The sequence below is a fragment of the Geotrypetes seraphini genome, chromosome 5, assembly GCF_902459505.1.
Source record: "Geotrypetes seraphini chromosome 5, aGeoSer1.1, whole genome shotgun sequence".
NCBI classification, from domain to species: domain Eukaryota; kingdom Metazoa; phylum Chordata; class Amphibia; order Gymnophiona; family Dermophiidae; genus Geotrypetes; species Geotrypetes seraphini.
Window position 1 is genome coordinate 139,192,385 of NC_047088.1, and position 26,331 is coordinate 139,218,715.

A 26,331-nucleotide genomic window follows, 5' to 3' on the forward strand; every position below is an offset into this window, starting at 1 on the left:
ATTCAGTTTTCAGTTCATGCATGTGTATATGTAATATTTTCACTCAAAAGTTTTATGATTTTGTATTTTTTATCAATAGGTCAAGAAAAAAATTCTGACATGTCTATGACACCAGAGTAAGTGGCACAGATATCTTTAAATCAAATTTAGAGAAAAATCCAAATATCTTCAAAAGCATCCAAGTCATCCTCCCAAGAAAAGAGGTCACAAAAGATGTGCTGTGACATCTGAACAAAGCAAGTCTTCGGACACGGACACCGCTGGTAATGAATATGATTCTGAAAAAATTAGCGATTCTGTTACAGAAACTGTATCTGAAAATTTAACAAAAATGTAACCAGTGAGATTATAGAGATTGTGAACAGTAGACGCAATCATCAAAACATTTTAATGGTATAACCTATTCTGCTGAATTACCCTAATTAAGATAGAACAAAAGTAATTATTTATTTACAATATCTCTATTTCGCACTATCAGTTAGTTTCTAGGCAGATTACAGATGTACATACATAGTTAACAAATCATAATAATATAGTCTATACCAGCGGTTCCCGAACTGTGAGCCGCGGCTCCCTGAGGAGCTGTGACTGATGTACAGGGAAGCCGTAGATTATTCTTATGTTAGACATCTTTTACAACAGTGTTTCTCAACACACTGTACCAAGCCGCTTGTTGGGGGTACGCGGTAGTGCTGCCTGATTCATTTGAATCGATTCACCAGTTCACTTTGGTGAATTGATTTGAATGGATTCATTTCCTTTGCGTCAAAGCAGCAGCAGCGGTGCTGCTTCTGGTCTGCCCGCTGGGGCCTTCTCTGCCGCGTCACTGATGACATTGATGATGACATGGCAGAGGGAAGCCCTGGTGGGCAGGCTGCCGAGAAGTCTGTTTACCATTGCTGTTTAGGTCAGAGATGGGGGAGGGGGCAAATCCACATCGAATCAGAGGTGGGGGAGGGCGAATTAGCATCGGGGGAGGGAACAGCATTGAATTTCATCATGGTATCAGCAATTCCCACATGCTGCCTGCCGCTGACTCAAAAGTCTCTTCGCAGCAAAGGGGAGACTTCCGGGTTAGCAGCAGGCAGCATGTGAGAGTCACTGCCGATACCGCGACCCGAAGAAGCAAGCCTTGGACTACAGTGAAGGAAAGGAAGGATATCTAATGGCACAGGGGGAGGGAAGAAGTAATTAGAAAATCTGGTAGCACAGGGGGAGGAGACAGAAGGGTGAGAAGGAAAGATTGGGGAATAGAGGGAGACATGCACGGTGATGGGAGAAGATGAAATTGCAAACAATGGATAAGGGGAAGGGTGAGATGGTGCATGAAGAAATTTGACAAAGGGTACAAGGAAGGGAGAGAGAGAGGTGTTGGACATGGGGGTAGATGAGAGGGAGAGAGAGATAAACAGGAGGTGGAAGGGGAGGAGGAGGGAGATGCTGGATCCAAGAGCAGAATGAAATGTTGGAGAGATGTACAAAATTCTGCCAGGAGTAAACAAAGAGGTAGAAAGGGGGTGAGAAGGAGAAATGTTGGATATAGTGGTGGAGAGGGAACAGATTGACAGATTGAAGGGGATGTAAGGGGAAGAATATTGGACATGGTGATGGATGGAGAGATGTGGCATTATGCTGGAAAGGGGTGATAGAAGGAGAAATGGGCATGGGGCTGGTGGGCAATGGTGAAAAATGCTGCATATGATCCGGGGGATGAGAGGAGAAATGTTGGATGTGGCAGTAGAGGGAGTGGGAGAGATACACCCTGGATCTCTCTTTTTCCCCACTCCCTTTGCACTAAGGGAGGGAATGAGAGAAGAACAGTGAGAGAGAGAGGGAGAAATGTTGCCAATGGGGGTGGAGAGGAAGAAAAGTTGGACTCATGGAGGGACAAAGAGAGATGTTGGTTGGGGAAGGGAATGTGGTCCAGAGGAGGCAAAGCGTGCAGGAGGCAGAAAAAATGAAATATTGAATGCACAGTCAGAAGAAAGTGCAACCAGAGACTCATGAAAAAGAAATGGCATCATTCCCTCCAATCCTTCTTTTAAATTTAAAATCCTCAAATTATTACATCTGGACTTGTTCTCAATATGTTCATTTCTATTTTCCAATCGTTGAATGGATTGATGATCAGATTTACATTGTAATAAAGTTTCTTCTGCTTTTTCCATTCTCTCTTCCATCTGAACAGCACAAGCATTAGCAATTTCTATTTTCTTAGCTAAGTAAGAAACTTCTTCCTTTACCTCCAGCATTATATTTCTTAACTCAACTATAATGCCTGCGTTGTCATTCACTTCGTCCGATGGAAGAGGCACTCTGGATGGAATCGGGGAATCAGCTTTAATTCATTTTGCATTTCCTCCCGTGAAAGACGATTCATTCTTTGTATGATGCGTTGAGGATATTTTCTTGATGTGAGATCAATCGCTTTGAAGGAAATCTAATATAATAAAATGCTAGGCCGCGCATGCGCACTTCCTATGTGTGCGCCGGTTTTCCGTGAGCTGTAGCGACACATAGGAAGTGCGCAAGCGCGGCTTACGATCTGTCTTGCTCCCTTTTCAAAGACGCAGCGGTCGCCGCCTCTCCGCTCTCTCTCTTCCTCCTCCCCCCCCCCCGAGCTGGATTTCGACCGCCCTTACGGGTTTTAACTTGGGCACTGCTTCTCCTGCGGCGGGGCGGCCCGAGTCGGATGTCGGCCCGAGTCAAATGTCGGCCGCGGCGACTGCTGGCCGCGTTGACTGTCGGCGGTTGCAGGCCGCGGCAGCCAAACCCGGAAAACACAAAAGTAGGGCATGGAGTTAAGAAGCAATGTATGGGGGGGAGGCAAATACTGCACAGGGAAGTAGGGTGGGAGGGAAATGCTGCAACACACGGAAATGGAGGGTAGAAAAGGGGTTGATGGACAGGGGAAGAGGTGCTGATGACCAGGGAGGGGGGGGGCAGAAAAATAAAGACAGGCCTACTGCTGGACAGGAGGAGCAGGGGAGGTAAAACAAAGGGAGAAGGGCTTCTGCTGGATAAGGTGGGCAGTGATGGGGTGGTGGAGGACACAGGGGAGGTAAAAGGAAGGGAGAATGGACAGGGGGAGCAGGCAAGGGGTGGTAGTGGACAGCCAAGGAAAAAAAAAAATAAATAAAACATACAGAAATATAGAAAGCGACTAAGGAGAGAGAAAAAAAATAAAAACAGACACACACATATATATTCTAGCACCCGTTAATGTAACGGGCTATAAGACTAGTTGTATATAATATTACCGCAGAGGCTTTCAGAGGTATGGAGCTCAACAATTAAGCTTCCACCATGTTAGTTTTCCAAGCCACGCCCCCCCCTATTTTTCTGTTTTTCTATAGTTGTTACTGAGGTGATATTGCATATTTTAAAGTCATCTGCCTTGCCCTCTTTGAAGAAAAATCAAATATAAATGATAATTAACATTTTCTCTGCGTACAGTATGCTTTGTGTTTTTAAAAAAATTTTGTGGTTACCATTATGTATTAATAAGATTATATTGTGTGTATATGAAAAATGGATGGAAAAAATTGCATTACAATTAGTATTATTATTATGGGGGTGGGGTCTGGGGTCAAGCATGGGTGGGTCTGGGACGAAGCTTGGGCGAGGGTACTCGGTTGATATTTGTTAGACTTAGGGGGTACTTGGCTTGAAGAAGTTGAGAAACTCTGTATTAGATTATAGAACTATCGTTTGACATGGGGAGCAGTAGAAAAATTTTGAAACATTAAGTGAGCCGTGAACAGAAAATGCTTGGGAACCATAAGAACATAAGAATTGCTGCTGCTGGGTCAGACCAGTGGTCCATCGTGCCCAGCAGTCAGCTCACGCGGCGGCCCACAGGTCAAAGACCAGTGTTTACTTGAGTGTCCAAACTCCACTTATGTACCGCTACAATGTTCTTAACCATATTGAGACCATCCGAACCCTCTGTATAAAATGGAAGGACTTGCCACTTTCTTTTTGGGGCCGAGTGGCTTTGTTCAAGATGGTCATACTGCCTAAACTCTTGTACCCATTACAAACTGTTCCCTTGTGGATTACTATTAAAGATGAAAGAGCTTTTAACTCCATCTTACTATCCTTCATCTGGCGTCACAGAGCAGCTCGGATTAGTCGTCAAACTTTGATTTTAGACGTACGGCTGGGAGGTTTGAATCTTCCGGATATTCGATTATGTGGCTTCTCTGATGCGATTTGTACATGAGGGCATTACTGGTGACCACAAGTTCTCCCCTGCAGGGTGGATGACTGTGTGGTGTGCTCCCCATGCCTTTATCTCCTTGCTGCATGTGCCGCTGCAGAATGTTTGGGGGGCCGGCCCAAAGTTTCACTTTCTGTGCCCGCTACGGCTGGCATAGAGGTGGTGGAGGCGGAGACAGCAACGATCTCCCGGGGCCTCTCCTTTCCTCCCTTTGGTAGGGAATGCCGATTTAATACCGGAGATGGGTGTCTCAGGGTTTCGGTTGTGGCAGTCCCGGGGCTGTGTCAGCTTGCGGCATCTCTCCGAGGGGGGCATGGAATCCTTCCCCACCTTTGCATAATTGCAGTCTCATTGGGAGCTCCCTGCTACTCAGTTTTGGACCTACTTACAAGTCAGACATTACTACTCCTCTTTGATAAGCCTTTGGGGGGGAGCAATGGGCTTTGGGAAGGATGGATGTACAATTAGTGTTGGTACCCCCACAGATGAATAGGTTGGCCACGTGGTACAGAGTCCTTAAACTTGCTCCGGTGGCTCCATACCTGGAGCGTGTAGTGACCCTATGGTCTAAGGATTTGGCAGCTGCCTATAACACGAGCTCATTTTTTGGATATTTTTGCTAATATTTCCCTTTTAGTGGGGTCTAACGACCTTAGAGAAATGTAATTTAAAATCCTACACCGGGCCTACATTTCCCAAGCTCGGGATAAGGCTTTGGGAGGATACTACTTGTTGTCATTGCCAGAAGGCCGAGGGCACCCTGGTCCATATGTTCTTGGAATGCCTTCACGTGGCCATTTGGCTTAGGGTTCTCCCCTTTTTGGATGACTTGATTGGGCAATGGGTGCCACGGGATTATAGGCAGCTGCTGCTGGGGGATCAGGGGGTGCTCCTGAAGAGGGGCTTTGTCTTCCCACACAGGAAGTTTTTCTACACTGCGCTTTTGCTGACAAAAAAACTTTTTGTTACAGCACTGGGTGAGCCAGACGCCGGCCTCCTTTATGCAGTGGATCCAACGGATGAGGGAGCTAGCCGCCTTTGAGATACATACCTACCATTCTGCTTCTTCTATCGATAAATGCCCTTATGTTTCTCTGTGGAGGGCATTTCGAACCGCAGCCGAGGCGGCTGTGTCTACTACATCGCCCTGAGTCTGATTTGAAGAATCTCGGCGACTCATTAATATCTCTGTTCTCTCGGGCCGGAGTGTGTGTGTTTGGGGGGTGCCTTGGGGGGGGGGCGGGGGTGAGTTTGGGGGGTTTGATTGGGGGATGGTTGGTGAAGTTGGTATGGTGTGTCTTGCTGGAAGGTATGTGTTGGATGACTGGTAGGAATGAGGAGTCCATTTAACCAAAAATGTTAGACAGCCTTACTTTGTTCCCCGAGGAGGCCTTCTAATTCCCTTAGTTCTGTACCCTTGTGGTGGACACCACTTTCCAGCCATGACCGGTATTGTTGCTGTCGGTTTGCAATATTTCTGCACAGCATATACTCACTGGGGTTACTGTATTTGTCTTTTCATGGTTGAGTGCTACTACAGTCCTCCTGGAACTGCCTGTTTTGTTTTTTGTTAATTCCTACTGCTGTGCGGTAACCTAAGTTTCTTTGTTATGGTGCTGGCTGTTCTTTCAATAAAAATTATTTAAATTAAAAAAAAAGAAAGGGTTCCCTGAATGGCGAAACTTAAAAACTCAGTATAGCTTGCCGGTCCTATGCTTCTAAACGGATTTGCTAGGGTATCAGGCTGCCAAGTGGTATAAATTAATATCTGACTATTTGAACAAGAAGCCTAAAACTAGTTTAAAAGACATTTGGAGCATTAAGATAAAGCAGCAGATTTCTGCTACTAAATGGCCATGGATTTGGTCTTGGAGGATGAGATGTACAGCATCAGCATCTATGAGACAAACTTGTTTTTTTCTGTTACATAGAGTTTTTTGGACCCCAGTTCGCTTGCAGAAGTTAGACAGTTCAAAATCTAATAGATGCTGGCACTGTCATCTTGAAATAGGGACACTGGATCATCTGTTGTTCTATCTGATCCCTTGATACTCAACTTTTGGAAATCAATATGGGGACAAATCAACTTGATTTTGGAAACTTCAATTCCACTGTCTTATGAGGTGGTTATTTGTGGTACATTGTTGTCACCTAAACCTCCTTTGGACAAATATAAAAGTAGATTATTTGCCAACATGACTGGGATAGCCATGCAAATGGTTATCAAAAACTGGAAAAATTGGGATCGGCTTAATTTCTCCTTTTGGTAGGATTCTTTATGTTTATGCAACAAATATGAGAAAATGAATTCAGAAATTTTGGGTAATAATAAGTTATTTAAATTAACTTGGAGTCCATTGACAAATTTTGTTAAAGTTGATTAACTAGATTATTCTCCTGATTTTATATTTGAGTTACACATCCAGGGAGGGTGGGTAGGTGGGCAGAGGGGCATTATATTTTGATGTCATCATTGATCAGTAAGTTCAATATGAATTTCACTGAAGTAATGCATTTTGGTTTTGTTCTTATATTGGGGTGGGAGGGGGGGATAAATGTTTTTTAAGTATTTTTATGATTGATGAAAATGCAATTTTGAAGTTTAATTTTATGTATTTGTATATTTTAATGCATTGTTTTTGAATGAAAAATAAAGAATTAAAAAAAAAATAATTTTTTGAGGTAAAAACATAATCTTCCCTTCTAGTGCAAAAGATATACGAGTCTTGAGCCAATGGGATGTACCAAAGCAGTCCCTTTAGTCTAGTGTGTGGCAGATGAGCCTGCTGCTAACACAGAGGTCCCAAAGGCATTGTCTGTACGTGCTGCCACATCCACCCTGTAGAACTTTGTGAATGTATGAAAGATGGACCAAGTGGCCGCCCTACAAAATCTACTCAGGCGGCACCACCTCTGATTCCGCTTATGAAGCCACATCCCTAGAGAGTGTACCCTCAGTGTAATCGTAGTTGCTTACCGCACTCAATATACGCTGAAGAAATTGACTTACGAATCAATCTGGCAATGGAAGCCTTAGAGGCTGGTTTCCCCAGATGGCTAAAATTCGTTAATACAAAGAGATGATCAGATAGGCAAAAATCATTTGTCACCTCGAGGTAATGGAGAAGAGCTCTTTGAACATCTTTGAATCTGTGGAATGGAATGCGGGTAACCTGATTCCTGATTCATATGGAAAGCTAAGATCACCTTCGGCAGAAAAGAGGGAACTGTGCATAGAGAGACCCCCTGTCTCCATGAACCCGAAGAAAGGTTATTAATTGTTTTATTTAATTCTCTGCATAACAGAGCCTGAAGCTCTGAAACCCTCCTCACTGAGGTGACAGTCACTAGAAATACTGTCTTGATAGTAATATCCATCAGCGATGCCTCTTTCAAAGGCTTATATGGAGCCTTAATCATAGAATAAAGGACAATGTTGAGATTCCAAGTTGGAAAAGACTGCTGCACTGGCAGTCGCAACCGCATAGCTCCTCTCAGAAATCTGGCAACATCAGGATGAGAAGCCAGAGAAACCTGTTCCACTTGAGGCCAAAAGCACGAGAGGCCTGCCACCTGCACCTTGAGGGAACCAACTGCTAGTTCTTTTGTTAGCCCATCCTGAAAAAATGCTAGAACCACAAAACACAGGGCCTGAAGAGGCTGCACACTTGCCTTTGCACCCCTGGCAGCAAATGTCGCTGGCTTCTTAGATCTTAGGAGGGTAGCCATGACCACCTCTGAATAGCCCCTATTCGCAAAGGCTGTGCGCTCAAGAGCCAAATTATACACCCAAAGCATTCCGGATCCCACAGGGCCAATTGGCCTTGTGAGAGAATATTAAGATGATGAAGCAGCTTGAGCTGCCGGTACCTCTGCACACGAACCAGATCTGTGTACCATGGATGACGTGGCCAAATTGGGGCGACCAGGATCACTAACCCCAAATGGTCTGTTATTCTACATAGTACTCTGCCTATCATTGGCTACAAGGGAAAAACGTATAAGTTCCTGTTGAGGCTAAGGTTGTACTAGCACTTCCTGGTTTGGATCTTCGGCTGAAGCGTGTTGAGCATTCTTGCTGAGTGCTGATGCCATCAGATTGAACATTGGGATCCCCCACCAGTTCACAATGCTGATGAATGCCTTCCGGGTGAGACACCATTCCCCAGGATCCAGTGCCTGCCTGCTGAGAAAATTGGGCTGCACATTCTCTGCCCAGGTCACATGAGTTGCGGACAGCGCTTGGAGGTGGACTTCAGCCCAGTGAAACAACAATTGGACTTCCTGTGCCAATGGAGTACTTAGGTTGATGATCCAACACATTAGCCATAAAATCATCCAATCCTTTACCCAAAGAGCATGCAACCCTTGAAGTGTAGTCTACTCAGACTTGGATGTAGGAATGCCACACAGGAAACACACACACGCAGTCAGAGTCGGGAAGGAGGCGCTGCCAGGGGCTAGCTCCGAGTCCCTTTTTATTATGCTTCTAAGCTAATGACATCATAGTAACTCCCTCGTTTACACATCTCATGATTGGTGGGTACAAAGATACATGCTTTTACATTGGTGGATACAAAGAAAGGTACATGCTTTTACCTCGTGACCACCTTCCCTTTACCTTGTGCTTTTACCTTGTGATCACCCTCCAACTCAGCACTTAGACAAGGGCCTGATTAACACGTGGACAGAACCTGAGGCTTTGCACGTCCTCAAAGCCTGTCAGCTGATGTCCTTTCCTAATAAGGACTGCTCAAATAAGATAAGCATGTGACAGTCCAAAGGTTATAATGCATGCTCCTTAAGCTCTCTTGCTTAGCCTTACCTCAGGGCCTGTTCAGGCAAAGTCTGATTATTGCTCATATAAGGAATAAGGGATAAGGGTAAACTTGTGTCAGGTTAATATGTGACAAGGGTCTTGTGACAAGATACTAGCATTTTCCTTCACTTAGAATGGCTGCATGGCAAGAAGGAAGAGGGAATGTGAATAATTCATAATTCTTTCACAGAGGCTCATAATTCTTTCACAGGGGCTCAGATCCTCACACAAGGCCTAGATCCATACACAGGGCCTAGATCAGTGTGCTGGTTTGCCCTGGTTCAGAACTGCCTGTGTGCTGACCTTGCCTGTGTTCTGATACCCTGGATCAGAACTTATCAGACCTCCATCCCTACATTTCCCCTTATTTTACTATTTTAAGGGCTTTACGGAGGTAGGGCAAATCTGCTCAGGATAATTTGCAATAGTGGCCAGAAAATGGACTTATGAGCAAGGTAAACAAGGAAGGCAGGCATTGCACGAAACAGAGGGTAATCAAGAGACCTATTCCAATGAGGAGATATTGCAGAATAACCTGAATCCACTGGCCAGATGGGAGCCATGCCCATAAAGCATTCCAGCACTCTGGTGAGTTATTGAGTTTTTGATTTAACAAGCTAAGTGCTGTGTAAGGTATGATCGATGTTTTTTTTTTTTTTCTAATGCACAAGCTAATCAGGGTAAAGGTTTATTAATTCTAAATGCTAACCCAGGTATACCAAATAAAGAGACTGTCAAAGAGATAAGTGCAGCTTTTGAGAGCAAGTTAACATTACTATCACACTGATCAGTTAAAGCATAATTATCAGAAGGTATAGAGACAGTGTCTTGCTCTAGCAATTCTGGGATTAATCAATTGCTGTTTGTGTACCAATGTTGGGAACAATCTACTTAAGCAGCATTGGGTATGGTGTGTTAAATTAGCAGAAATATAATTCCATGTTCACGAGCCACAGGTCCAAAACCAACCTGCAGGCAGGACAAGGTGAGCATTAATATAGGAAATATTTACAAAATGTGAACAGTTCCATAAAGCTAGTCCACTGATAATGCAAGTACTAGTACAATTCTTACCCTAGCACATGACAGATTTTTAGGAGTTGCTACAATGGGGATATAAATGGCATCCCAGGGTAATGTTCTGGCTATGTTTCCCCGTGATGTAAACCTGGTACATGATATTTCAGCTTCAGTCATAAAATTGGTTAGTAGGGAAATCTTTCTTATTCCCCTTGGCACTAACTTAATCATTTCCATGTAGTGCTTATGGAAGCTTCAAAATCTAATGTGTTGGTAGTAATGTGTTATTTTGATATGCACATTTCAAATATAACGACACATCCACAATTCACACACCTAATCAAATACATTCTCACACACAGTCGGGGGCCCCAAACATGTCACAGAAGCATACCGTGACTCTCACTGGCTCCCAATACAAGCAAGAGTACACTTCAAATTATACTGCCTACAATTCAAAGCCATTAACGGAGAAAGCCCAACCTACTGGAATAACCGACTAACTCAATCCTCCTCATCCAGGCACAAGAGAACCCACACACTTTTCACACACCCACCATCCAAAAATGTCAAACGAAAAAAATTATATGACAATCTAATAGCCACCAAAGCAGCTAAACCGGACAGACAAATCACCATTCTGTTGTCATCGACCACAGACTACAAAACCTTCAAGAAAGATACTAAAACCCTACTCTTCAAAAAAATATATAAAACCTATCTAATATGACCAGTTCCTACCTAAACCCCACCTACCCACTCTACACCCTTAATATACTCTAATATGCTTCTAACTACCCAACTAATGCTAAAATGCCTCCATTTACCCAACACTTTCCACCTTAAGATCTCGACAACTCTTTGGTAATTCTTATTACCCAACACTTATAATAATAATAACAGTTTATATACTGCAATACCGTTAAGTTCTATGTGGTTTACAATAGATTAAGCGAGGTACAAATTGATTGAATTTAAGAGGGGGGAAGAGGAGAGTTAATAGGACCGGAAATGCGTTGTTGAGGAGAAAGAGATTAATAGGACAGAGAAATCACTATGGATGAGAAAAAAGATGAGTGGGTCAGTTGTCTAGATACTTTAGGAACAGTTGAATTCAGAAAATGTCTAAAAACTCCTCATAAGTAGTGGAAGAAAGCAGTTGATCTAGATCTTATCACCTTAAGATCTCGACAACTCTTTGGCAATTCTTATGTTACTCTTATGACATCTCTTATGCTATTCCTGTAAACTTTTATGTAAACTTTTATGTAATCTCTGAAAACTTTTATGTAATCCGCCTTGAACCGCAAGGTATTGGCAGAATAGAAATCACTAATACAATGTAATGTAATGTCACATGCATATCTATCACATATTCAATAATTACTAATAAGGTGCATATGCTATAATCAAAATAGTGAGTCCCTATATCTTCCTAAGCCAGACGGAGAGGTCTGGCATTAATTAATGTTCCCTAGTAGATATGTGATGCATATCCAAAAATCCCTAAATGTCCCTAAAATAAGAGAACCTCAAGAGTACTTTCTCAATACCCAGAAGTGCCAGGCATAGTAACCTAGAATTAAAGGCAATAATATGAAGAAGAAATGCCCAGTGCAAACCCTAAAAAGCCCAAATATATGCATAATATGTACAGTTAACTCATGTGAAGGTGATACAAGCAATGAATACACACAAGACAGATTTTGTCTTCTTAGAGTATGGTGCAAGGGCCAAGTTCTCAAATTAAATTTAAATCGGTAAAAGAACTTGTGATGTGACAGCAAATAATCAAAAATGTAAATCACTGCCACATGTGGGATAGGCCTATTACCTGCGACAGGTGTTACAGTACATAAAACTATGGGATAAACAAATCGTTATTTTCCGAGAACAATGCATAAAACGATAATAAAGAAAATACAACAGCTAACAAAATATCATAATGGGCCTATTAGATTCTGAAGATCTGCAGTGCTACTATAAATAGCTTGCATGGTGTGGGTGTATTTTTTGGCAGAAAGGTATTAAACCATAGGACAGGTTTGTTAAATTAAAAAAAGAAAAAGCACAACAGTTGCACACCTAACGTGAAAATTATCAGTCTTTTTCAAGGTGAGAATGGCTTGGTTACTCAAGCTTTTAATGTATCTCCAAATCACAGGATCAGTCTTAGAATAATGCTTTCTTTTCCGAGAATAGAAGCTTTTAATGTGTGCCCAAGTTACAGGATCAGTCTTAGAATAACGCTTTCTTTTCCGGTCGTCTTGCTGTGGTAGGAGAATTTGTGGTCTCTATAAGAATTCAGGAATGGGATGCTGTAAATGCTGGTGCCAGGACACTTTTTATGTAGTTTTTTCACTGGTGTCTGTAGCTGCTTGCTTTTCTTCTGTAGTTTCTTTTCGTGCAGGCCAGACGTGTCTGCTTGGTACCCAAACTGGACCTGTAGGAGTTGAGACAGCGGCATAACCCCTTCCCCAGGGTAGTAAGGGAGCAGGTGTATGCCAGACAGGATTAGGAGACAGTACTCTGAAACATAGTTCAAATGGTTAATAGTGAACAAAATAGTGAACAAAGACATTTTAAACTGTCTCAAATTAGAAACAGCATATTTCACTGGTTTCTGATTTAATAGATAAGATTTTAATGTACGGTTGGTACATTTCACAATGGCTTGTCCTGTAGAATTATAAGGCAAACCGTGAATTAATTGTATATCCCACTGTAAGCAAAACTCAGAAAAAACATTGGAAGAATATGTAGCACCATTGTCTGTTTTGTAACGTTTTCAGCTTTCCCATAACTGCAATGCATTGTAACATATGATTAATTACTTGATTCGTTGTTTCTCCTGTTTGTGATGTTACCCAGAGATAACCAGAATAGATGTCAATAGTAACGTGCAGATATTTCCATTTCCCGAAAGGGGGATATTGTGACATCCATGTGCCACACGTGATTTACTGCAAGTCCCCTGGGGTTTATCCCATACTCAGCAGCCGAAGGCAGCTGTGAGCATTTGTGGGCAAGATTGAACAATAGGTGTTAAGCTTAGTGCAGAATGAAAATCCAAAACGCCTGCTGCCACTAGAATTAAGCATTTATCTTAAGGATAATGATGACAAATATGACCAATGTAATTTGTTAATGCAATTTGCAATTCCTCATTATATTTAAAAAGAAATTCCCATTGCTCTTGTGAAATGGAACAGTGATAGACATCAAATCCAATCCCATAATGTTTAATGCTCTATTTCGTGCCTTACAAATCAGTGAACTATACATGTATTGAGGAGAACTGCTATTCTGAGGGGGCGTATGTGGTAAATAGATCCATTCCACTATATGTAAACGATTATCTGGGGTTAGCTGGCCTAAAACCGTAATAGGTTGGCGTTTCTGCAGAAGGATTAATAAGGAAAGCGCTATATTATCCTGAATCCTATCAACCCATTGTGTTAATAAATGCTGGTTAATAATCGCTATCACTTTTTGAATGTCTGATATTATATAGATCAAATTTGAAGGTTGTTTGCCTTAATTAAGTTTTAAAGTAATAATGATAGGAGCTGCATATGACTGCAGTAATTTGTGACCCAAATAAATATAAGGATACCGCTTCTGAACTTTTTCAGATGCAATGCACAATCCATAATGTTTTAAAGGTGTGGCCAATTCAGAAATCCATTCAGTTTGTATCTTTGGTGCTGCTATTACGATATCATCTATGACCAAAACCTCCCAATTTATCGGAATTATATTAGGATTTGGATGATGTAAAGCTTCTAACTTTGGCTGGGTTAATGATTGCCTCTGCAGCACAGTATTGAATTGAGATAACAAATCCCTTCCCCAGAGATTGAGATGGACTGGCAGGATATATTGTCTGATAGTCAAGACTCCAATAGCATAACGTTTATACGAAACCAGTATTTTATTTATGAATCAGTAATTCGTTCTTCCATCTGATTACCAAAGTACAATTAATGTCCAAATTTTAATTTTTGCCCACTCAATGAGGATGCTATTAATTCTTGTAATAGGAACTTCTTCCTTATTTCAACTAGCGACCTGTTCAGATCGTTATTATTAGGCCCTCAGCGTCACCACTCAGAACTCAAACATCTCATTGTTCTGAGCTTTACGTGGCAAATCGTCACCGGGTCTAATTTTTCTAATTTTTCATTTTTTTAAGAGCTTTAAATATTTCAATTCTTATAACTTTCTGTATTTTATAATATAAATGAATTTTTATTTCACTTAGCTTTTATATAGTTGTCTCTATTTAGAGCTGTCATTTAGCAAGCAGGGTGAGATAGCCGACATGTTTCGCGGGAACCGCTTTATCAAGGCTCCACCCCTAAAAGATAGATTAAGAAACTTGTAGCAAACTCTTGCAGAAAAGACTGGGATATCTAACATTTAAAATATACCAGACTTGCTTAAAATAACCCTCTCTCTTACCTCTAATACTATCGACCTCCTCGAATGCTTTACAGAGAAGCCGACAGCATTCTTCCTTTTTAATAGATCGGGCCGGTACTGAAGCCAAACCCACTTGATGACGTGGAAGCCTGACGACAGAGGGCGGCCCTTACAGTATGAACCAACTTTATACATAAGACTTTTTTAGGACTTTTTTAGGATCCCTCTCACTAATTGTATGGATTAAACCAAAGATGTCCATTCCAGTTCTAAATTTAACCCATGTGGAATAACTGTATTCAACACATAAATCCATCGCTGTTCCTTATAGTTTAAACATTCATCTATATTTAACCGTCCCTCCCTCCCAACATTAATCTGGTCTATCACTCTCCATTTAAGCTGACTCACTTCATGCCCCAAGGTTACACAATGTTCCACCATAGGAGCTTGCATTGTTTTTGTTTTTATCCGTGACTTATGCTCATTAAGACGGATATGAACGGGCCTTGAAGTATGGCCCACATATATTAAATTGCAAGGACACATTACTATGTATACAACCCCCGCTGTCTGGCAGTTAGTATTTGCCGAAGACATTATAATACGCTGTGTTTGGGGGTCTATCCAAGTCTCTCCCTCAATGGTGTTAACACACCATTGGCAATGGCCACATTTTTCGTGTTTACCCGTAATTCTAGGTTTCCTCAAGCCAGTCTTTTGGGCTATTAAAACCTGGCTTATAGTTTTTGCTTTTCTAAATGAAAACATCGGAACCTCACTAAAAACCTCATGAAGCTGAAGAATATGCCAGTGTTTTTTAATTTGAATAATCAGTTCCTTGGCTGCTTCAGAATATGGTAACACACATATTAATTTTTCAAATTTCTCCCTCTCTATTTTTTCTTCCAGCAAAAGATCTCTATTTGCATATTTTGCCCTTACAAAGGCTCTATGGATTGACTTCTCCGGATAACCTCGTTCCCTAAATCTATTTTTTAATTTATCAGCCGCTTCTTTAAATATTTCCATTTCTGATGACACCCTTCTTACTCTCAGAAACTGACTCACTGGGAGGTTAAACTTTAAATTATAAGGATGATAACTTAAAAAATGTAAAAGAGTATTCCTTGCCACAGGTTTCCTATATAGCCTGGTGTCCATTTTTAAATCTTTTTTACTAATAGTCATATCCAAGAATTCAATCGTAGTTCTATTGTAAGTAGGGGTAAATTGAAGATGGGGGTCCCTGGTGTTAATCCATTTCATAAAATCTAAAAGCTGTTTCTCTGTCCCTGACCATAGGAAGAAAATATCATCCAGAAACCTTTTCCACAAGATGTTATGTTTAAAGAAACTTAGATTTTAGCTTTTAGATTTTATGAAATGGATTAACACCAGGGACCCCCATCTTCAATTTACCCCTACTTACAATAGAACTACGATTGAATTCTTGGATATGACTATTAGTAAAAAAGATTTAAAAATGGACACCAGGTTATATAGGAAACCCGTGGCAAGGAATACTCTCTTACATTTTTTAAGTTATCATCCTTATAATTTAAAGTTTAACCTCCCAGTGAGTCAGTTTCTGAGAGTAAGAAGGATGTCATCAGAAATGGAAATATTTAAAGAAGCGGCTGATAAATTAAAAAATAGATTTAGGGAACGAGGTTATCCAGAGAAGTCAATCCATAGAGCCTTTGTAAGGGCAAAATATGCAAATAGAGATCTTTTGCTGGAAGAAAAAATAGAGAGGGAGAAATTTGAAAAATTAATATGTGTGTTACCATATTCTGAAGCAGTCAAGGAACTGATTATTCAAATTAAAAAACACTGGCATATTCTTCAGCTTCATGAGGTTTTTAGTGAGGTTCCGATGTTTTCATTTAGAAAAGCAAAAACTATAAGCCAGGTTTTAATAGCCCAAAAGACTGGCTTGAGGAAACCTAGAATTACGGGTAAACACGAAAAATGTGGCCATTGCCAATGGTGTGTTAACACCATTGAGGGAGAGACTTGGATAGACCCCCAAACACAGCGTATTATAACGTCTTCGGCAAATACTAACAGTAATGTGTCCTTGCAATTTAATATATGTGGGCCGTACTTCAAGGCCCGTTCATATCCGTCTTAATGAGCATAAGTCACGGATAAAAACAAAAACAATGCAAGCTCCTATGGTGGAACATTGTGTAACCTTGGGGCATGAAGTGAGTCAGCTTAAATGGAGAGTGATAGACCAGATTAATGTTGGGAGGGAGGGACGGTTAAATATAGATGAATGTTTAAACTATAAGGAACAGCGATGGATTTATGTGTTGAATACAGTTATTCCACACGGATTAAATTTAGAACTGGAATGGACATCTTTGGTTTAATCCATACAATTAGTGAGAGGGATCCTAAAAAAGTCCTAAAAAAGTCTTATGTATAAAGTTGGTTCATACTGTAAGGGCCGCCCTCTGTCGTCAGGCTTCCACGTCATCAAGTGGGCTTGGCTTCAGTACCGGCCCGATCTATTAAAAAGGAAGAATGCTGTCGGCTCCTCTGTAAAGCATTCGAGGAGGTCGATAGTATTAGAGGTAAGAGAGAGGGTTATTTTAAGCAAGTCTGGTATATTTTAAATGTTAGATATCCCAGTCTTTTCTGCAAGAGTTTGCTACAAGTTTCTTAATCTCTCTTTTAGGGGTGGAGCCTTGATAAAGCGGTTCCCGCGAAACATGTCGGCTATCTCACCCTGCTTGCTAAATGACAGCTCTAAATAGAGACAACTATATAAAAGCTAAGTGAAATAAAAATTCATTTATATTATAAAATACAGAAAGTTATAAGAATTGAAATATTTAAAGCTCTTGAAAAAATGAAAAATTAGAAAAATTAGCAAAATTAGACCTGGTGACAATTTGCCACATAAAGCTCAGAACAATGAGATGTTTGAGTTCTGAGTGGTGACGCTGAGGGCCTAATAATAACGATCTGAACAGGTCGCTAGTTGAAATAAGGAAGAAGTTCCTATTTCTACCAAACTGATATTTATGTAATAGCCACCTGAAGTTGTGTATGCTATTTATATTTGATTAATTCTTGTAATAACATGACTCAGAAATAGCTTACCGTAATTGCAATTAACTTGGAAGGCATTCCATATTGGGGCACAATTCATTCAGTGACGTAATCACTTACCCACTTTTTCTGTAATAAACTTAGATTGCAAGTTGATTAATATGTAGACATTAATATCACCGTAGAAGGCTCCTATTTTAAAGAGATTACCTGTCAGAAAAATTTAAATTAACCTCTGAGCGAGCCCTGCCATCCAGTTAATGATTGGCTTACCCAGAGTGAGCAAATGCTATAGAAGGACACATCCTTTATATCTAATTTTGGACAAACCTAGATAACTTCAAAGTCATCAGTACTGAAGAGCAGCAAACAAAGGACCTGGGCTATAGTCTGTCAACAAACTTGATAAGAGGTGCAAAGGTCAGGTAGTTTGGGGAAGAAAATTACCCTAGCCACAGTGTCAGAGAGAATCTAGAAATTTAACAGAGACTCCAATTTATGAGGGATAATTAGCACCCCACATCTTAGTCACCAGTATTTCAACTAATTTACAAAAATATAATTTATTGTTGTTATTTTCTGAACTAAGACTCAAAATGTACAAACAAGAGGTTATAAAGATAAGAGGTTAAAATCCCCATTCTCTCTCTATAGCTTTTGACCAATTCCTCCTTCGCTAATTTCTCCTCAGACCCATCTTATCAGTAACACACACAAAAAAACCAACTCAGGCAGGCAGGCTGCCCCCTCACACTCAGAAGCAGCTTCTAAATCCTTGGTGCTTTTTGTCAATTCTTGTTCTGCTTGAATATATAAATCTATGCCTGCACTGTGAGCTATTTCAGATTTTTAACTTGACACAGTTGGCTTTGTGCTTGCCAGTATTAGGGGGTCGTCCTCTGTTCCATATGGGTAGCTTAGTACTATTTGCCTTGAAGTTTTGTTTGAAGTGTCCTGGTTTTAAACCTGTCTCTGAAATAGATTTACGGATTTCTCGCAACATTGCAAAGGACAATGGTTGATAAGTACTATCTGTCCTGGACCATTAGGATCTTGGGCATATGTGACTGGTTAGGCTTGAATTAAATCTTTCATGTCCTCTGCTGATAATTTCCCTTCCTCTCTGGCCTTTTTTTATCATTGCTTGAAACGCGCTTAAAGGTTGCGCTAATGTTTCTGTCTTTTTTTCCTGTAAAGGAGCTGGGGATACCTGTGCTGGAGGTATGATTTTTGGATATGTGTTCTGACTTGAATAGTCAGGTGGGGGAACAGTTAATGAAACCGTTGCCACCTTTGAATGCGCTTCTGTCCCTACCATTTCCAAGGCACGCTCACACTGAGGCCATAACATTAATATGGCTGCCGAGGCCATAGGCTCAGCATACAAAACTTTCCCGACTCTAAGCCAATCTTCTAATGTTAATAATCCCTTTTCTGAATACTGGGAGCAGTGCTCTCCCATCTCTTGTACTAAACAGTTTAACTGTGAATCAGAGGCCTCTCTATCTGTATGTCTCAGAACATACATCAATTCTTTCACATGAGCACGCTGTAAATCTGACAGGGAATTTCCCATACTTACTCAAAGGGATCCCGGAGGATGAGGTGAACCAAGTCTAATCGTCAGATGGAGCAAGCAGGGCAAGGGTCAGCGAAGGTCCCTATTCAGGCGCCACTTGTAGGAATGCCACACAGGAAACACACACATGCAGTCTTGGAGTCGGGAAGGAGGCGCTGCCAGGGGCTAGCGCCGAGTCCCTTTTTATTATGCTTCTAAGTTAATGACATCATAGTAACTTCCTCGTTTACACATCTCATGATTGTGGGTACAAAGGTACATGCTTTTACATTGGTGGATACAAAGAAAGGTACATGCTTTTACCTCATGCTTTACCTTTACCTTGTGCTTTTACCTCGTGATCACCCTCCAACTCAGCACTTAGACAAGGGCCTGATTAACACATGGACAGAACCTGAGGCTTTGCACGTCCTCAAGGCCTGTCAGCTGATGTCCTTTCCTAATAAGGACTGTTCAAATAAGATAAGCATGTGACAGTCCAAAGGTTATAATGCGTGCTCCTTAAGCTCTCTTGATTAGCCTTACCTCAGGGCCTGTTCAGGCAAAGTCTGATTGTTGCCCATATAAGGAATAAGGGATAAGGGTAAACTTGTGTCAGGTTAATATGTGACAAGGTTCTTGTGATAAGATTTTAGCATTTTCCTTCACTTAGAATGGCTGCATGGCAAGAAGGGAGAGGGAATGGGAATAATTCATAATTCTTTCACAGGGGCTCATAATTCTTTCACATGGGCTCAGATCCTCATACAAGGCCTAGATCCGCACACAGGGCCTAGATCAGTGTGCTGGACTGGTTCAGAACTGCCTGTGTGCTGACCTTGCCTGTGTTCTGATGCCCTGGATCAGAACTTATCAGACCTCCATCCCTACACTTGGATGTGAGCCATCAGATCAAAACAAAAAGCAAATGGTGGAACAAAAGGTGCTGGAACAAAAAATTTATGTCTATAAAGATAAACTGGCTTCAACCCCTTCCTGCTCTTCTTTTCCCTTTTTGTCTCTACACCCACCGAAACATACATATTTTGACCTCGCCACATTCTTTCAGGCAGGGCATTCATTCAGACACACACTGGAACTATTCTGTAATCAATCTATGCTCTATTCACTGTATATTTTTAATAAGCCTATTTCTATATACATAAAGAAAAAAGTGAGGGAAATGTCAGTATTACATCTATGCTCTGTGCACTATATATTTGTAATAAGCCTATTTCTATATAATAAACCTTTCCCAAATCACACCTGGCTGTTCTTAATATTCTACACCTTACTACCTTTGAGGTCTGGATCTGGGACCAAAGATTAGGAAAGAAACATAAGATTACAAAAACATTTCCAACAAAATTGGTTTAAGCAAATGTGTATAATTTGCTACCACCTATTCTTCAGTTTACACTACACATGACAGAGTTTAAGTGAAAACATTTTAAAATAATTTTTACACATTATTGAACATGATTTTAGTTTGAATGGAAGCTTACTGGCATATTGGCTTACATAGAATGTTTTACAGCTTAGTTTTTTTTATAATGGCTAGATGATACAGTCCAGTAGTAATACTGCTGAACTATCTTACCTTTGTTGGCTTACTGAAAAGACAGAAGCCGCCTCCTCTGTTTAAAAATTCTTTATATTCTGCAATGCTACATTTTGAGAATTTTCTTGGATGATATACCCTAAATGACAAATAATAGAAATTAATTTAAGATTCACTAAAATACAGGGAGTAATATTCAGCTTGCGCAGAAAGTGAATTGTAAACTACTTACAGCTGTGGGCTACAGTAACTCCAAATGATTAATGCAGGGTGATACATAGCTCTCACCATTGAATATCCTGGTATGTGTGTTGACCTGGATGTTAACTGAGCACCAGATGATATTCAGACTGGTGCCCAGTTAACTCGGTGCATAAAGTTAGATCAGCTTTTTTGCTGTTCTTTTTGCACTTAGCTGGTTAAGAGACTGAATATCACTGCTAACTGGCTATGCACTGATTCCACCCAAGTTCTGCTCCTGGACTGAACCTAGTTGGTTAGGGAGTATCCAATTAAGTACCAAGCAGTTATGTAGGGTTTAACTAGGCAGAAACCTCACTTTACCATGCCTTTGAAGTAAAAGTATAACTTAGATTATGAGCTGTGACATTTTATGTGTCATCAGTGCCACCAGGGGGCTGAGCAATACTATACCCTCAGTGCTCTGCTAGTTACTGTAAAAAAGTAACTAGTTGCTGTTACTAATTACATGGGATAAAAGGTAACTAGTTACTGATTTCAGTTACTCTTCACAAAATGTAAATAGTTATTAAAAAAGTTAACTAGGTAGTTAATAGTTAATTTGCTTATTAACTGTAACTATATTAACTATATGGACATTACAACAATGAGTACTTTATTTTCAAATGAGTTTCTTATTGGATCTGAGCATTAAAAGCATTTCAAAATGCTCATCAATTAAACTGTTACTGTGTGGTGTAAGAAGAGTCACTCAACTTGATGGAAGGCTCGTATTCTTCTGAATAAACACTTCTTTCATAGTTGGTTAGCACTGGAGACTGGATATATCACATGCAGCATGATTCAAGATGAGGTCTAGTTCTGACTACACAGCGTTGTCCCCATTATTTGATTCACAGAAGCAAAAGAAGCTGGTGTCTTCACTGGAAGTTGTGCTGTATTAGGAGTTGTGTTTGCAGTATCAGCCTGAGCCTGCATTGTTCGCATCAGCTCTGGCAGCATCTGACTGGATCCAGCGCAGCTTGAATTGTGGATATGAAACACTTGCTACTATCAAATCATCCTTAGCTTCAAGTGGGCCAAAGTATTGGCAAATTTGAGCGAAGGCCTGATGCAGGTAAAATGTGCAAGCAGGGAAGAAATCATTGTCAGAACTCTCATGAAACACTGCTCTTCAGCCTGAAGTGTGTCCAGTGCTATAGCAATCGATTTCATCACCTTAATATACTCTGCCATTAAAACAATTTCATTTGAGTGGAAAGGTGTTAGGGAAAGCTTCTCACATATGTCATTGAGTATAGTTTCAGACTTCTCCACAATAGAATACACTTTGCCCAACAGCATAATAGAATGAGTTCCATCTTGTAACATTTGGTACTGCAAGTGTAGTTTCTGAAGTTCCATACACTATTTCAGCTGCCTGTGGACTTTTACTGCACTTGTTCCAGAAAGCACTACATTTTACCAAGGTTCTATAATTTAACTTGTTGTAATTTGCATATTCATTTACCCCTTCTGAATCAGACACAGCAATTAAGTTCATTGTGTGGGTACTACAATGATGGCATACTCTGTTGTTTTTGCATCTGTCTGGTTGTCTAGGATGTCCACAGTGTTTGTGAAAGTCACCTCTCCATAGTCGAATTGTGATGGCACAACTTGTGTTGATTCTATGATCATTGTTTCTGACTCTGAGAATGACTTAACAAAGTTTGATCTGTTGTTAGTAACTGTGCAGAGAACTTTTGTCAGCGATACAAAATTTGAAGTGGATCTTCTCGAGTATGGATGCAATCAGGTCGAAACTGTGTCATCTTCAAAACATGAATATGCCAATGCTGCAGACTTTCATTGCAATGGGCTTATCTCGATCCAGTGTATGGTAACTCTAGTTTCCCAGGACTCTGACAAGGTGCTTTTCCAGTCCACAGATCTTTGTCACTGCCTCCTTTTTATATCAGGGTGAGAATATCTTATGTCCACAGTAGTCCTTCTTGGAGGCTTTCTTTTGGATAAGGGGGGATCCCTTCCCCTTCTAGGGTTCTCTCTCCAATGTTTAGGGTAGGGGTGCCCAATAGGTCGATCGCGATCAACCGTTAGATCGCCAAGGCAAAATTAGTCGATCGCGGAGCCCATCCTGGGCTCCGTGATAGACTCACTTTGCCTTGGCGATCTACTGGGCCGATCAACCTTCCTCACGAGTAGTGTCCCGCAGGGCTCGGTGCTCGGGCCGCTGCTATTTAATATATTCATAAATGATCTAGAAACAGGGACGAAGTGTGAGATAATAAAATTTGTGGACGACACCAAACTATTTAGTGGAGCTTGGACTAAAGAGGACTGCAAAGAATTACAAAGGGACTTGAACAAATGGGCAACGAGATGGCAGATGAAGTTCAACGTTGAGAAATGTAAAGTATTACATGTGGGAAGCAGAAACCCGAGGTACAACTATACGATGGGAGGGATGTTATTGAATGAGAGTACCCAAGAAAGGGACTTGGGGGTAATGGTGGACATGACAATGAAGCTGACGGCACAGTGCACAGCGGTCGCTAAGAGAGCGAACAGAATGCTAGGTTTAATCAAAAAGGGTATTACTACCAGAACGAAAGAAGTTATCCTGCTGTTGTATCGGGTGATGGTGCGTCCGCATCTGGAGTACTGCGTCCAATACTGGTCGTCGTACCTTAAGAAAGACATGGCGTTACTCAAGAGGGTTCAGAGGAGAGCGACACGTTTGATAAAAGGGATGGAAAACCCTTCATACGCTGAGAGATTGGAGAAACTTGGTCTCTTTTCCCTGGAGAAGAGGAGACTTAGAGGGGATATGATAGAGACTTACAAGATCATGAAGGACATAGAGACAGTAGAGAGGGACAGATTCTTCAAACTTTCGAATAATAAAAGAACACGAGGGCATTCTGAAAAGTTGAAAGGGGACAGATTCAAAACGAATGCTAGGAAGTTCTTCTTTACCCAACATGTGGTGGACACCTGGAATGCGCTTCCAGAGGGCATAATAGGGCAGAGTACGGTACTAGGGTTCAAGAAAGGATTGAACAATTTCCTGCTGGAAAAGGGGATAGAGGGGTATAGATAGAGGATTACTGCACAGATCCTGGACCTGTTGGGCCGCCGCATGAGCAGACTGCTGGGCACGATGGACCTCAGGTCTGACCCAGTGGAGGCATTGCTTATGTTCTTATGTTATGTCCCCACATCAATTCTGCCGTCGGAGAGGAAGTTCGGGCCAGCCAATTGCTGCCTGGCTGGGCCGGAACATCAGGGAGAGGAATGCTGGTCAGACCGACGCAGGGAGAGCTTGGGGCGGCAGGGGCGGCTTTGGGACCTGTTCCCCGATGGCGGCGGCAGTGGCTTGGGGGAGGGCAGGGAGAAAGAAAGAAAGGGGGCAGGCAGGGAGACAGAAAAAAAGAAAGGGGGCATGAAGAGAGAAAAAAAGAAAGGGAGGCAGGGAGAAAGAAAGGGTAGGGAGAGAGGAAGAAAAAGTTGGGGGAGGGAATGAGGTCTGGAGGAGAGGAAGCATACAGGCTGAAAGAAGGGAAGAAAGATTGGAAGCACAGTCAGAAGAAGAAAGTGTAACCAGAGACTCATGAAATCACCAGACAACAAAGGTAGGAAAAATGATTTTATTTTAAATTTAGTGATCAAAATGTGTCTGAATTTATATCTGCTGTCTATATTTTGCCCTATGGTCCCCTTTTACTAAACCGCAATAGCGGTTTTTAGCACAGCGAGCCTATGAGCGTTGAGAGCAGCTCCCTGCACTAAAAACTGCTTTGTGGTTTAGTAAAAAGGGAGGGGGGTTATATTTGTCTATTTTTGTATGGTTGTTACTGAGGTGACAGTGCATAGAGTCATCTGCCTTGACCTCTTTGAAAAAACCCCGGAATAGGAATGATAATTAACATTTTCTCAGCGTACAGTGTGCTTTGTGTTTTTTAAAATTTTATTGATGGTTGATCATTTTAACTTGGTCATTTTAAAAGTAGCTCGCAAGTCCAAAAAGTGTGGGCACTCCTGGTTTAGGGCCTCTTAGCCACTTCAGAGACCCTTTTAATTACTAACAGTACATGCAAATGAGTTTGCAAATTAGTACAGCTCTTTATGAAGCAATCCTTTCAGTTCAGTAGAGCCTGTTTGGCTGGTGGTCACCATGTATAGCTGGTACAGGGGTAGTTATTGTAATGCACTGTGGTGAGGCAAGAGAAAGAAGTTGAATTGGAGGCTTAATGAGTAAAATAGCACAAATTTGTCGTCAATTGTTTAGCATGCTATGTAAACAGTAACAAAAGTAGCTTGTAAATTTTGTTAGTAGTTGCTAAAATAAAGTAACTAGTTACTTAATTTTGTCAATCTTAATCAAAAAGTAACTAGTAACATAAATAGTTGCCTAAAAATGTAACTAATACAGTAAATAGCATTACAGTAACTAGCTACTACCCAGCACTGTGTACCCTATTAAGTCCTAAGCTTATGTAGGGGGTTCAGAAATGGTAATCTTCATGTTATGTTGAGGGTTGTTGGAGCTAAATACCAGGAAATGCTACATGTAGCCTTGTTTGCTACACTGGCGAGGCTATCCAGCTGGAGGAAGGGGCAGATAGGCTGGGACTTAGCTTGCATGCCAGCACCAGAAACTAAAGTAGATATCAGGTGGCCTAGTTACTGCTGTCGAAAGGTATTGAAGCAAGATAATATTGCACAAGAATTAATGAACTCCAGTCCAGACTTTTATTTTGAAACACATTATTTTGTGCTGAAGGAAGCACTGCATAAATGGTTTGATTTTTGTGTTGCTGTTTGCCATTGGAAAGTGTAGGAGAGATCCCCATCAGAGCAGAGCTGAGCAAGGGGTAACAGTCATTAAGAGAAGTCTGGGAAAAAAAACAGTTGATTTTTTTGTTTTGAAGAGTACAGATCAACCATGAACTGGGGGCAGCCCCTGCTGAAGCAGTTCTTAGCTGTTAAAACTATATTTTGGGTAGTAAGACATCAAGACTGTGAAAAAATACCGTGATCAACCTTTGGGTGAAGGGTATATAGCTAAAACCAGCTTAGGCCTTTACCCTGCCTCTGTACGCCTACAGCGTAAAGGGGCATTTTTGGAGGAGTGGATAGGGCGGGAGGTGGGCCGACCTTAGTCGTCTGGCATCCATAACCAAAAAGGTTTGACAGGTTGCCAGATGGAACTTATACGTTTTGACTTAGACCAAGTCAAAATAGGTATAAGTTCCGAATAGGGGCGGCTGCCACGATCAGCTCAGCAGCCCAGGCAACCTGTCCACCCCGCCCCCCCTCACCGCAACGATTGCAGCAGGAGAGATGCATAATCTCTCCTGCCGCAATCTCTGCTATCCTCCCAGGCAGGAGAGATGCCCAATCTCTCCTGCCGACACCCCCTGAACTGCCATGATGCCCGGCAGGGGGGATCTGAA

The 26,331-nt window shown here is 41.4% G+C and overlaps 1 protein-coding gene across 1 annotated transcript in view; it reads right to left on the minus strand.

Annotated features, from left to right (window-relative positions):
- ADAM23 (ADAM metallopeptidase domain 23) overlaps positions 1-26,331 on the minus strand; it is a 727,231-nt gene that overhangs the window by 185,633 nt on the left and 515,267 nt on the right. The window contains 1 exon segment of the mRNA XM_033945744.1: positions 20,711-20,810. Within this exon segment, the coding sequence (XP_033801635.1) occupies positions 20,711-20,810 (100 nt within the window).